General features: G+C 41.4%; 1 protein-coding gene across 2 annotated transcripts; it reads left to right on the top strand.

Annotated features, from left to right (window-relative positions):
* Window positions 1–531: 531 nt before the first annotated feature.
* Window positions 532–12,567, top strand: Mob1a (MOB kinase activator 1A). 2 transcript variants are annotated; one of them, XM_085690643.2, is made up of 6 exons: window positions 532–747; window positions 3,549–3,712; window positions 6,490–6,583; window positions 7,262–7,395; window positions 11,052–11,215; window positions 12,127–12,567. In XM_085690643.2, the coding sequence occupies exons 1-6, from the start codon at window positions 734–736 to the stop codon at window positions 12,202–12,204; spliced, it is 648 nt and encodes a 215-aa protein (XP_085546769.1). In that variant the 5' UTR covers window positions 532–733; the 3' UTR covers window positions 12,205–12,567. The 2 variants fall into 2 exon arrangements, with proteins under 2 accessions (XP_085546769.1, XP_048272644.1); XM_048416687.3 differs by having other exon boundaries at window positions 3,546–3,712.
* The last annotated feature ends 1,437 nt before the right edge of the window (window positions 12,568–14,004 follow it).

The raw sequence follows: 14,004 nt of genomic DNA, 5'->3' as shown, positions 1-14,004 counted from the left end.
AGATTATATCCTGTTTTAACAAAGGAACAAAAAAAAATAGTTGATACAATAAAACTGTCATTGTGACGTTTGAACGGTTTAAAACCATCAACAATTAGGCAGAAAAGTACTGGATCTTTGCCACAGCGCATCCTGTATCACCATTCATCTTCACAATTTTGTTTGTCCTTCTTTTCTTCAACCACGGTGTCACCTGATGTTCACATATTCTTCACCCACACAAAACATGCACGTGAACATTCATACCAGTATTATAGCATGCGTGTAGAAACCACCCAAGCGTTCATCAACAGATGAGGTGGCTGGAATAGTATTTCTTCAGAAAAAGGAATGAAGTCCTAGATAGCAAAACAGTCACTAAGTGGAGCTGGCAGAGGTCCCTCGGCCTCGGAAGAATTGACAGCAGTGCGGATTTGGCCACATTGCCTTCCCGGGTCCACGGAATCCTGATTGGCTGAGCTCAGCGAGAGGCGGGGCGAGGCTCAGCGGGGCGGGAGGAAGCCTAGTCTCGCGAGGTCTCGTTGGTTCCGCATTTCGGCTCTCCGAAGTGTGGGCGGCTGCTCCGGTGGCTCTGCAGTCAGTCCTGGTTCGCGGCGGCTGGACCCCAGTTCCAAGGCCGGGCCGTGAAGCTTTGGCGGCCGTACTTAGCCGCGGACCGCCCTCCGCTTCCCGGTGCCCGCGGCGGCTCCGAGTGTGACTGGGGCGGGGGCCGCGGCCCCTCGGGCTAGCGAGGATGAGCTTCCTCTTGTGAGTGGGCCGGGCCGGGGCGGGGCGGGTGTGGGTCGGCGGCGGGGCCCTACTGAGGGCCCGGCGGAGGGTGCCGAGAGGAGGGCGGCGTCGGACGTGTGGCTGCACCCGGCCCGCCGCGTCGGAAAACGTGCGGTGCCTCTGTGGCTAGACGAGGCTAAGAAAGTGCGTGCAGATCCTCATGGTTTTACACAGGTTTACATTTGAGAAGCTGGGCTCTGGCGCCGTGTTTGGGTTTTTTTCCTCTCCATTTCAGGCAGGCCTTGAACTTGGCCTCCTCCTGCCTCAGCCTTCCAAGTAGCTAAGATTACAGTCTAGGCCCCCCAAGACAGGCCTGCTTTAAATATGGGTCTTCTTTGAGAGGGGGCTCACTATGTAGCCCAAGTTGGCCTGAAACTCATCACGTTGTCCAGGCTGGCCTCGAATTCTGAGTTCCACCAGCCTCTGTCTCCTTGGTGCTGGGTGGGATTAAAAGTGGACGCTTTAATCTCAGCCCCAAATGTGAATCGGTTTTTTTTTCTCTTTTTAAAGGTTTTTATTTTTTTGGCAACTTCATAGATAAGTTTTTTTTCATTATATCCTCCCCTCTGCTCCAGCCCCTCCAGTGTCCGCTCATCTCCCTTTCAAATTCATGTTCTCTTCTACGTTGTTTTATATGTGTGTTTGTATGTACATACACATATCTGTGTGCACACACATACTCACACATATACCTATTGAATCCAGTTAGTGTTGCCTGTATGTACTTGGGTGGCCTCTTGATCATGGGCAGTCTGTTTGAGCTCTTCAACTAGATGAGGTAAAGGTAAGTCTTTATTTATAACTTAAGCTGATTGGTGCCTTAGATTTGGGGGGGGGTTGTTTGTTTCTTTTTGCATTCTTTGACTATTATGAACAACGCTGCTGTGAACATTTGGTTACAGGTTTATGGGTGTGTGTGTGTGTGTGTGTGTGTGTGTGTGTGTGTGTGTGTGTGATGCTCTCTCCTGGGTATTAAGAGTGAATTGTTGGGCTGGAGAGATGGCTCAGCAGTTAAGAGCGCTGGCTGCACTTCCAGAGTACCCAGGTTCAATTCCCAGCACCCACATGGCAGCTCACAACTGTCTGTAAGCCTGAAAGCTCTAGTTCAGGGCATCTGACACCCTCACACAGACATACATGCAGGCAATACACCGAGTACATAAAATAAATGAAAAGAAAGGAGTAAACTGTTCCACGTTAGCCTTTTGAGGCACTGCCGAGTTTTAAATTCTTGTACTACATTTTATGGCCCTACCTCACTGTATGAGTTTTCAAAATTCTCTGATTTATATCTGTCTGGCAGTTGTCTTTTTGTTATACTCGAGTGAAGTCTCTTGATTTACATTCTCCCAGTGACCAATGTTGAACATCACTGTGTGTGTTTTCAGGCTATTTATGGATGAATGAAGTTTTTTGTATCCTTTTCCTATTTTAAAATCAGATTGGTTTTATTTTGTTAACACCTGTCAACTGTACAGTACATTACAACTGTAATGGATTTCTTTGTGACATTTCCGTGTGTGTATATATGGTACAGTAGTTGTATCCATCTGCCTTTTTGGTTTAAGTTGTGTAAGAATTCTTTATGTATTTTGGATATGAATGTCTTATCACATCTATAACTTAAAAATGGTTTCTTTCCATCCTCTGGATTATTTAACTGTCTTCATGCCTTCATTTGAACCATAACTATTTTTTTTAAGGATTTAATTCTTTGAGACTGGGTCTCACTATGTAGCTCTGGCTGTCCTGGAACTCACTCTGTAGACCAGGATGGACTCAAAGAGATCTGTCTCCCTCTCCCTCTAGAGTGTTGTATACCATTCTGCCCAGTTTAAGATTTATTTTTCCTTTTTGTGTATGTTTTGCCTGCATGTATGTCTGTGTATCAAGTGCATCTAGTACTGGTGGATGCCAGAGGAAGGCATCAGATCCTCTTGTGGAATATAGTAGCTGCGAGCTCTACATCTGAACCGCAGCAAGAGAGGGACTGGGGCTGGTTTAGGCTTTTGAAACCCTAAAGCCTACCCCCAGTGACACACTTCCTCCAACAAGGCCACACCTCCTAATCCTTTTCAATAGTGCCACTCCCTAAACATTTACATATGAACCTATGGTGGTCATCCTTACTCAAACCATCACACTCTTGTCTCCTCCTCACTAAATTAGTAGTACTTTACATTGTTCAGATGCCATATAAACCTCTCACTTCGCATGTATCAATGTTTTTAGTTGACTTTATTCATTTCTTCACAGTATTCTTCCCAAGAATTAGACTGAAGCTCTCAGCACTTCTTAGAGTGGGATTACAGATGTACAAGGATGCCTGATTTGTTATGTGGGTGCTAGGATCCAAACTCTTGTCTATAGTTGTTCAGCAAGTGCTGTTAACTAGAGTCATCTATCCAGTCTGTGTTCTTGCTGTTGTAAGTGGGAAAAGTGTGTGTGTGTGTGTGTGTGTGTGTGTGTGTGTGTGTTCATGATGCCAATGCTGGAACCCAGGGCCGCTGAATTTTGGGCATTTGACACTGCTGTATTCTTTCACCATTTCACCATCATTGTCCTCTCTTCCAGCTTGGCCTTTTCCAGGGAGCAATTTTTACTGATCAACTTATTATTCCAATATTTACTTATTTGTGTGTAGATGTGCAAAAGCATTACATGCTCTTAACTACTTAGCCATCTTAGCCCCCAATAGAGCCAGCCATTTATATGCCAGGAATGCCAGTCTGCTTCTATTCCTAAATATTCACACATTTTTACTTTTAACCCAACAGCAGCAGCCGCTCTTCGAAAACATTCAAACCAAAGAAGAATATTCCTGAAGGCTCCCATCAGTATGAACTCTTAAAACATGCAGAAGCCACTCTGGGAAGTGGCAATCTGAGGCAAGCTGTCATGTTGCCGGAGGGCGAGGACCTCAATGAATGGATTGCTGTTAACAGTAAGTTTGTAAGGACGTTAAACTTGTTGATTGTAGAGTTTGCTAAAATCATGTTTAATGAATTATCTTAGGTATAACTATTGTAAGATAACAACTCTGTTATCTTATAAAAAAACATGAATAGAAATACATCTAGACTTTACTTGTTAAAGTCCTTGCTTGTGGTTGAGTGGAGAGACTTGAAGAGAAATGCTGAGTGCTTTAGGCTGCTTCCTGGGGAGAATACTGTGAAGAAATGAGTAAGGTCAACTAAAAATATGCATGCAAAGTGGGAGGCTTATATGTTATTTGAACAATGTAAAGTACTACTTATTTAGGGAAACCCCTACTTTTAATTTTATTCAAATTATCAAGTTGGGCCTGGAAAAATGTGTCTGTGGTTAAGCGTGCATGCTATTCTTGCAGAGGACCCAGTTTGTTTCCCAGACCCACATAAGGCAGGTCATGCCTGCCTGTAACTCCAGCTCCAGCAGATCCATGAGTCTCTCTGGCCTCTGCAGACACTTGGACACACATGCATATACCCATAAACAGATACAAATGCATATAATTTAAAATATTTTCAATTAAACCTCAATTACATTATTCTGAAGGCATGTGTTGGCCTCTTGCAGTTTTAGATTTTTCTCTGAAGCTTAACCGCTCTAAATCATCTACTCAAGCCTTTTGTCTCTGGCCATCGAGATGGTTCAGTTGGTGAAGATACTTGTTGCCAGCCTCTGTTCTGTCTCTGAAATCCACACATTGGAAGATGAGAATTGATTTCTGGAGATTGTCCTCTGAGCTTCATATATATGGACATACACTCATATTCGAGTATGTGCACACAATAAATAAATAAAATGTAAAATATTATTAAAAAAAACTTTTGTTCCCAGAGTCCCTTCATTCTCTTAAAAATTACTGGAGGACTGGAGAGGTGGCTCAGTGTCTAAGAGTTAATACTGCTCTTATAGAGGACCAGAGTTTAGTTCCCAGCATCCAAATCAGGCGTCTCTGTAACTTCAACTCCTAGAGGGGCCAGCATTTCTGGTCTTCACCGGCACCTCAACTCTCTCCCTCCTAGTAAAAATAGATCTTAAAAACCCATTACCGAGCATGTCAAACAACTTTTAATTATGTATAGTGTATCTAATGTTACTGTTTGGGAAATTTAAACTGAGAAAAATGAAAATACTTTTAAATTCATATAAAAATAACCCTACCCCATGTTAACAAATACTTTTATTTAAAAAAAATAATTTTCGGGGGCTGGAGAGATGGCTCAGTGGTTAAGAGCATTGCCTGCTCTTCCAAAGGTCTTGAGTTCAATTCCCAGCAACCATATGGTGACTCACAACCATCTGTAATGAGATCTGGTGCCCTCTCTGGCCTGCAGGCACACGTGTAGGCAGATATTGAATGCATAATAAATGAATAAATATTTTTTAAAAGAAAACAGAAAAAAATAATTTTCTTTACTTAATTTTTTTTTTCTTTTGGTTTTTCGAGACAGGGTTTCGCTGTAGTTTTAGAGCCTGTCTTGGAACTAGCTCTTGTAGACCAGGCTGGCCTCGAACTCAAAGAGATCCACCTGCCTCTGCCTCCTGAGTGCTGGGTTTAAAGGTGTGCGCCACCACCGCCTGGCTCTTTAATTATTTTTAAAAAACTTAGTTTCATTGAGAAATATGACATTGCTTATGTCTTTGAGAGTTTTCCATATTGTTTGACTTAATAATCAGCTAGGTCCTCGTGTCTCTTTTTTATCCACTCTCTTATGACATAGTGGAGACCCTGCAGACCCCCCTACACCCTCCTGAGGAGGAGAATGAAAGGAGCAGTTGGAACCTTTCTGGGCTTTTCATACCCATGAAATGTTACCATCTGGCTTACTCTTCTTCAGTGAGAATATTGAGGTTAGGCCTAATGTTGCTGTCTTTAAAATATAATTAAGATGCCGGACATGGTGGCATATACCTTTAATCCCAGCCCATGGGAGGCAGAGGCAGACTGATTTTCGGACTGCTGAGGTTCAGGACACCAGGGCTACACAGAGAAACTTTGTCTTGAAGAAGATGATGATGATAAAAATATAAGTAAAATGTAACGAAGAGGATGTTTGTAAGTTAAGGAGTTTTTATCAAGTTTTTATGAAACAGACTTTTTTTTTCTTAATCCATTTTTGTAGAAACTATGAAAGCCCTAATCATTGTTTTTTTTTTTTTTTTCAAGTATTCCTTTAGACAGAATCATGGCATTTTGAAAAACTTTCCGAGTCTTAATAATTCTCTTCAACCTAATCAAGTTTGCCACTCATTCCGCTCACTAGATCTAGTGGAAGTTCCTTTGGAATGTCCTCTGTGATTGCTGCAGTCCTTCCAGATGTTACCTTTTCTCTGAACTTCCAACACTGTTGGCATGTGGGTCCCATCTTCTTTTAAACTCTTCTGTTAATACGACCCAGACTAGGTCCTTGATTTCGGATCCTTTTTGAGTGGCCAGATGCTGATGCTGAAGTAATATATTCCAGTGGCTTATTAGTTAACCACTAAGTTAAAATCAGCTTCAGTATTTTGCTTAGTTAGTTGGACATGGTAGTATGCTCCAATAATCCCATTATTTGCTTGGGAAACTAAGGCAGGAGAATTGCATGAGCCCAGGAGTTCCAGACTAGCCTGGACAATATAGATCTCATTTCCAAAAAGGAAATAGTGTCCATATTCCTTCAGTTGAGAGGTATGTTTGATGTGTCATGGTTTACATAGACTCTTAACACAGTTATGGCATTGTCTTTGCAGCTGTGGATTTCTTCAATCAGATCAACATGTTGTATGGAACCATTACAGAATTCTGCACTGAGGCAAGCTGCCCAGTCATGTCCGCAGGTCCCAGGTATGTATCTAGCCTGGTACAGGGACTTTTGAATTACTTTCTTTTATAATTGATAAACATTAAATAATAAAGATTGTTCTTACCTGTGTCTTCGTATACAGATAATTCAGTTTGTGAATTCTCGACTACTCAGCAATGGCTATTATTGTAACACTTTAGTATATGAATACTCAGTTTTTAATATTTATAATTGTATTGTTCTGTTGTAGGAGTAAATGCATAGAAATTTGAGTCAATGGCTGAGAGAATAAAGGCGCTTGCTGCCAAGACTGCCTAAAAGATGTTCTCGCATGTACTGTATGTGTATGCCTACACAGATAAATGTAATTTTAAAAGAAATGTGACTTAGGTTCATCCGGAAAGTCTGTTTTTTTTGTTTGTTTGTTTATTTGTTTGTTTTTAAATTTAATTTAAATTTAGTTTCTTACAAGAATTTCTAGGTGGTCTTTTAATATTTGCTCATTTTTCCTGGTACCTCTTTAGAATTAATGAAAGTAGCTGCACACCCAGAAGTAAGTATTTGTCTTAAAGATACTGGGTTAAAAATAGGCTGATATTTTCCTATAACTTCTTAAAGTCTCATAGAATTTCTATGGACAGAATGTTAACCTGCTTTGATTACAGGTTGTACATGTTAAGATTTAACAACTGTCAGTAACACATTGTTGTTTTCTGCAGGTATGAATACCATTGGGCAGATGGCACTAATATTAAAAAGCCAATCAAATGTTCTGCACCAAAATACATTGACTATTTGATGACTTGGGTTCAGGATCAGCTTGATGACGAGACCCTTTTCCCTTCGAAGATTGGTAAGTTATCACTGTAGAACTGTCTTTCTTTCTGAATAATGGCTGTAATCTTTAAATGCTCTGACTTTAAATCAGTTTAATAGAGAAAGCCACACTCTCCCAAAAGCTTGTACCTTTGTTTATCCCCACTGCATGCCTACTTGTGTTTCTTCACACCAGTTGATACTTATTTTTTTAATCTCTTCCAATTTGATTAAATTGGATATATTTTAATTATTTTGTGTGTGTGGTGTGAGTACCATGATATATATGTGCAGGTCAGACAACTTCTTGGATTTGATCCTTCCAGCATTACATGTTTTTTTTAGTTTGTTTTGAAACGGGATCTTATCATTTAGTCTTGGCTGTCCTGGCACTCGCTCTATAGACCAAGCTGGCCTCAAACTCACCTGCCTGCCTCTGCCTTCTGAGTGCTGAGATTAAAGGCATGCATCATTGTGTTCAGCCTTTGTGGATTTTGATGATCCAACTCAGGTTGATAGGCTTTCATGGCAAACACCTTACCTACCCACTGAGCCATCTCACTGGCCCTAAACTTTTGTTTTAATGCCCATTTAAAAATACTGATGATGGGGCCAGCAATACCAAGCTTGGTGACCTGAGCTTGATCCCTGAGACCCACATAGTGGAAGGGAGTTGTCCTCTGACCCCAACATGTGCCTTACATGTTGTGCTCATGCACACACAGTTATTAATGAGATGAATACTTGTTTTTTTTCTGTTCTGTTTTTGTCCTCTGTCTCTTGTAGATAGTTGGTCTGATGTAAGCTGTACGTTCCCTGGAGCATCTTTGGTCTTATTTTAGAGTGTTTTGCAATATACACCTCACTTTTTTTTTTTCTCATTTTCTTTAAAACGTGCGTGGTTTTGTTGTTGCTTTTTGTGGTGCTAGGATTGAAGCCCGGGCCTAATGTGTGCGCGAGGCATATAACTGGTTCCTGAGCTCTGCTCACAACTCCAAATTGCATTTTAACAGTGAGAACGGTTTTCTTTATTTCTAGGTAATGGCATTGCTTATGTTTTATTTACTAATTAAGTCTTTGGGCTGTTAGGGTTTTTATCTGAATGCTGCTTAAATTTTTTTCCAGACAAAAGTTAGCCAGTTTGTTCCGCTTTGATGAGTGTCTTTCCTTCCTCAGTTAAATCACGTATAGAGTAAGTTGCCATGTTTTGGGACCTTGCAAACCTTGTGGAAATTGTATAGTTTCAGATCACCTTACAGGGCTAGCTTCCTATATTCTTCATATTTGTTCTGTTTGTTTGTCATAAAAATACAGAAACATTTTCTCAAAGTATAAATAAATGTTAGCTGGGCATGGTGTACACCTTTAATCCCAGCACTCCAGAGACTGTCATAGGCAGATCTCTCTGAGTTCCAGGTCAGCCAGGGCTGTATAGTGAGACCCTGTCTCCAACAACAACAACAAAAAAGTCTAAATAGAGGCACTTCTGGGAGAAACATTTAAATCAATTTTTTAAAAAAACCCAACATTTATTTGTCTATTATTTGTCTATTCTCTATGCCCTAGTGTGACTGTGAGCTTGTATAGCACTGTAAGGGTGTGAGGTCAGAGAACAGCTTGGGAGGTCAGTTCTCACCTTCTACCCAGAGAGTCCTGGAGATTGAACTCCTGTCACCAGGCTTGGCAGCAGGTACCTTTACCCAACAGCCAGTCTGCTGGCTGATCAAGTTTCTGTACTTAGACTGGTGTTGAGGAAAATGGTGGAGCATGCCTGCCATTCCAACTCTCCAGAGGCTGAGACAGGAGGATTGCTGGGAGTTCAAGGCTAGCTTGTGCTACAGAGTGAGACTTTGTTTCAAAGAAATAAAAAAGCTGTTGGACTTGGCTTGCTTTTAGCAGTCTTCTATTGAACCTTGTATTTCTTTCCTCACAGATACTTTATTATATATTGGCTCTACTGGATTGTGTTCTATTAAATTCAGTTTAGAAAGTACTTAGATTAAAACAGCTTTCGTCTTTACTCAGTTAAGCTTCATTTGATTTAATTTTTTGAGGCAAGATCTCTTTTAGCTCGGTTTGACCTTAAATTCACTATGTAGCTGAGAATGACCTTGTATATTGGGTCCTTCCATCTCTACCTCACTGAGGTTATAAAATCTCACCACCATACCTCCAAAGTCCTCCTTTTTTTCAGCTTCTCTTTCTACTGTAATAATTCTAGACTCCTCCCCCTGCCTCCTCCCTATTAGGCTATTATCAGTGTTGTAATTTTTGCTAATTGTTTCAGCTTATTGGTTAGAACTGTTCTTTTTTCCTTATTTTTTTTGTTTGTTTGTTTTTTGTTTTTTTTGAGACAGGGTTTCGCTGTAGTTTTTGGTGCCTGTCCTGGAACTAGCTCTTGTAGACCAGGCTAGCCTTGAACTCACAGAGAATCGCCTACCTCTTCCTCCTGAGTGCTGGAATTAAAGACGTGTGCCACCACCGCCTGGCCCCCTTTTCCTTTTTCTTTATATTTATATATTTATTTATTATATATATAATATTCTTTCTGCGTGTATGTCTGCAGGCCAGAAGAGGGCACCAGATCTCATTTCAGAGCAGCATATCTAAGTCATTAGCAAGATAGAAATTTTAAGGAAAAAGATGCTTGATTTTAAAACCTGCCCTTTTAGAATTTCATATTAGGGTTTTATCCAGAGAAACAGCTCGTAAGCTCCAGTGTAATGTTTGCACTATGTTTAACTAAGACTAGGGGCTGAGAATATAACAAAAATAAGCAAAATTTATTAAATATCAAGCTTTCAAGGGCTGGCTAAAGAAAAGAGAAAGTAAAGATGCATGGGAGGAATGCTGTAAATAGCCTCCGTTTTCTGAGAGGCTGAAAGGTGTTTGTTTAGAATGTTTCTGAGGAACTGGTGTTTGAAGGTGATTTGTCAAACTTGGAGCTCCCTTTGGAGTCCATGGCCTCTCACAGATCACCTAGCTCTGCCTGGAGTTAGAGACAAGCAGCACGTGCTCAGCAGGTACACGCCTTCTCAGTGCGTCCTGGTGTTGCTTATGTAGCCGGTGCCGGCTTGGGCAGTCTCCCGTCCCTTTTTAAAGGACTTTGGTTTGTCAGCCAAGCTTGTCAGGAGTGTAGCTAGTTGCCCCTTGGCCCCACCCCTCCTCACACCACCTTTCTCTCAAGAGGTGTTTCTTTTTTCTGAGAAGGGATGAGGTCCCGGTCTTCTGTTTCAGGAAGGATCACTCCTTTTGGGCCTGGGAAAATGAAGACCTACTTTTACTTTCCAGAATACTGTAGAGGATGAGATGCTCTCTTACTGACTTGAGGGCTATGTGCCTTTTATTTTGTTTAGAAAATTTTTTATTTCTAATTTTTTTTCCTGTTACAAATGACAAAAGTGATGTTTATAATCAAAGTGCTTTCTCTTGTTGCATTTCATCTTAGGGAGAAACTGGTATTAAACAGCTAACATGTTAATTTGAATTGTGATCAGCAGTCTCTATACCTGTGTCTTCTGTTGTAGGCAATCAGTGTGGAGTATGAATACTCAGGTTGGGGTTTGCTTTGCTTGTAGTACTCTGAAGTAGACTTGGCAGTGCTTGAGCTTACATGCTGCAGTGCTCACGCGGTGTCAAGACTCACGGCCATCCCACTCGATGAAAGACTGACAGGCGTGCATTCAATTGCAGGTGTCCCATTTCCCAAAAACTTTATGTCTGTGGCAAAGACGATTCTGAAGCGACTCTTCAGGGTGTACGCCCATATTTACCACCAGCACTTTGACTCCGTGATGCAGCTGCAAGAGGAGGCCCACCTCAACACCTCCTTTAAGCACTTTATTTTCTTTGTTCAGGTAGGTGAGCCATATTGATCTCGGGGCCTTGGACTTGGATAACTTAGCCAGAACACTGTGTCTTACTCATAGATGTCGACCATCTAAGTGCAAACTTGGTTCTGTTCCCAGTTTTGTTTTCTTCTCTACACTGTTTCATTCTTTCATGAAACAGTATAGAAGGGCTGTGTCTCTGGGCTGGAGAGATGACTCAGCAGTTAAGAACACACACAGTTATTGCAGAGGACCTGAGCTCAGTTTCCAGAACCCATATCAGGAGGCTCACAGCTACCTGTATGGGATCCAGTATCCTTGTCTAGCTTCTACAGGCATGTGCGCCCAAGTGGTGCAATAAACTCTCAGTGGCTCACAGATAGACCTAAAATAAGTAACTAAAGCTTTAAAAAAGAAAGGCGGCATCCTACTTGGGTCCAGCTGCCTCGGCTTGGTCTTCCATGTTTGTGGCCTCTTGCGTATGAGCACTAATTCAGAATTAGAAATTTAAAAGGTCAAAGCATTATTTGAAAAAGATACTAAAGAATTTTCAAAGCATGATGTCATATCTCTGTAATCCCAGCCAGATCTCATTCCAAAAAACCAGAAAAGAGAACTGGAGAGACAAATGAGTCAGCAGTAAAGAACACTTCCTGCACTTGCAGAGGGCCTGCGTTCATTTTCCAGCCCCTGTGTGGGGCTTTTAAAAAGCAGAAAATGAGAAAAGGACTCCGTTTTAGAGCTAGGCAATTCTGTATATAAAATAATTTTACAGCCAGGCAGTGGTGGCACAGGCATTTAATCCCAGCACTCGGGAGGCAGAGGCGGGTCTCTATGAGTTCGAAGCCAGCCTGGTCTACAGAGCTAGTTCTAGGATGGCTCCAAAGCTACAGAGAAACCAAAATTTTTTTCTTACATTTTCTTCTTCTCTTTTCCAGGAGTTTAACCTGATTGATAGGCGTGAATTGGCACCACTTCAGGAATTAATTGAGAAGCTTGGATCTAAAGACAGATAAATATTTCTTCTAGAATACAGTTACCCTCTTGCTCTATCTACTGTTAGCACTCTCTCATTGCTGTCTGGTATGGACTAGTGATACTGACCATAAGAAAACAGGATCAAAAGACCCATTGCAGAGAAAATTGTCCCAAAGGTAGGTTGGCCGGATAGCTTCAGTACAAGATCTATGGCACAGCCAAATTGGAGCTGCTGTGTGGCCACCCTGTCCTGCTAGTGTCCTCTGTTGTAACCTTACGACTAACCTGTAGTTTGTTGCTGATCTTTTGTTCATGAAAGTGATTGAGTTTTTTCGTGTGATTGCATAATGGACATTAAGGATTTCAGAACAAATTTATTCATACAGATCAGTTTTGCTTCATTTTGCAAATTGCAATGGTGTTCCATTTCTAAATTCTAGCATCTAGAGCTTCTGTTTCCTCTTAGATAGCCTTGTGTCTGTGTGCTGGTGTTATTTTTAGCCAGGCATAATGGTGCATGCCTGTTACCTGACACTGGAGGCAGAGGTAGGTAGGCACATTGGAGAGTAGCCTGGGCTACATGATGCACTTGTGGCTGAAAAAATACTTTGTTCTGCAAAATCCACAAGGCTTAAACCACAGGCATATATGACATGGGATTAACCAAAGTTATTTTAAGTGACCTAAAACTTTTTTGGAATTGAATCCTTGTCTGTCTAGATGAGGGTGAATAACAGAAGTAGTCTTTGTGTCTTCTGATGGCAGCCTTGCAGGTTCTCCTTTTAAAACTCTTCACTTAGATTTTGGCAAAGATCAAGAAACTTCCAAAAAACTGTGACAGACTCAGGCCTTAAAGCCACTATCTTCATTGATTTGTGAGGCCTTGCAGTTCTGGAGGGGATAATAGAAGAAAAGTATTTAGAATACTTGATTATTTGCTAAATGATTCCATGTTTTTATTACAACTTGAAACTTACATTTATATGTAGAAATGCAGACTTTATAGCAATAAGCTTGACTTGTGCTTGTGACTGCAGAAGGTCTCCCTGCTGCCTGTGAGAGGGGGAGCTGGAGACCCAGCCAGGGGAGTGAGTGAACAGCCGTGCTTCATCTGTTACTACACAAAGGCTGCATTGAGCTCTTGGGGTCTCTCCTACTTTGTCTTTTGACAATTCCTTATGCTATCAGAATAAAAGACCCCTTTACTGAGGAAGGTGCCTGCTTTCGTTTGGTCCTCAGATCTAGTCAGTTCTGGCTGCCTCCTCAGGTATACATGGCATCCTAAGTATCCTGGACACCTGCCCGATGGCCAGTGCTGTGGTTTATCAGTGTTCGGTGTGTCAGAACTGGGACTGTTCAGTGCTTACTGACCGCCTAAATGGCATGGCTTTATAAAGGTTAGAGTTGATGAGGCCTTTGTTACCTTTGACTCCACAAAACTGTACAAGAAAGAATTCCTTAGAAACTCAAATTTTTTGTTAGTTTAGTTGTTGGTTGTGTTTGTTTGTTTGTTTGTTTGTTTTTTGAGATAGGGTTTCTCTGTAGCTTTGGAGCTTATCCTGGAACTCACTCTGTAGACCAGACTGGCCTTGAACTCACAGAAATGGTCTGTCTCTGCCTCCCAAATGCTGGGATTAAAGGCGTGCACCACTACTGCCTGGCAGAAACCCCAGTTTTAATAACTAACTTTTAGTATGTTCTTAAGTATGCTTAAAATTTTCAAGGAACTGTTTGTTTTATTTTTGCTGAAACTACACATCACCATTAGAGGAATTCTAGGCAGGATTATGGTTCGGAAACAATTTCCTAACCCAGGTGCATGCAGAGATCCAGATGTC

The sequence above is a fragment of the Myodes glareolus genome, chromosome 6 (genome assembly GCF_982192425.1).
Source record: "Myodes glareolus chromosome 6, mMyoGla1.1, whole genome shotgun sequence".
Lineage (NCBI taxonomy): Eukaryota > Metazoa > Chordata > Mammalia > Rodentia > Cricetidae > Myodes > Myodes glareolus.
This window is presented reverse-complemented; position numbering and strand designations above follow the sequence as displayed.

Coding starts and splice junctions, on each gene's coding strand:
- Mob1a (XM_048416687.3), top strand. Junction 7,396..11,051: donor CCTTTTCCCTTCGAAGATTG/GTAAGTTATCAC, acceptor ATTCAATTGCAG/GTGTCCCATTTCCCAAAAAC. Junction 11,216..12,126: donor ACTTTATTTTCTTTGTTCAG/GTAGGTGAGCCA, acceptor TCTCTTTTCCAG/GAGTTTAACCTGATTGATAG.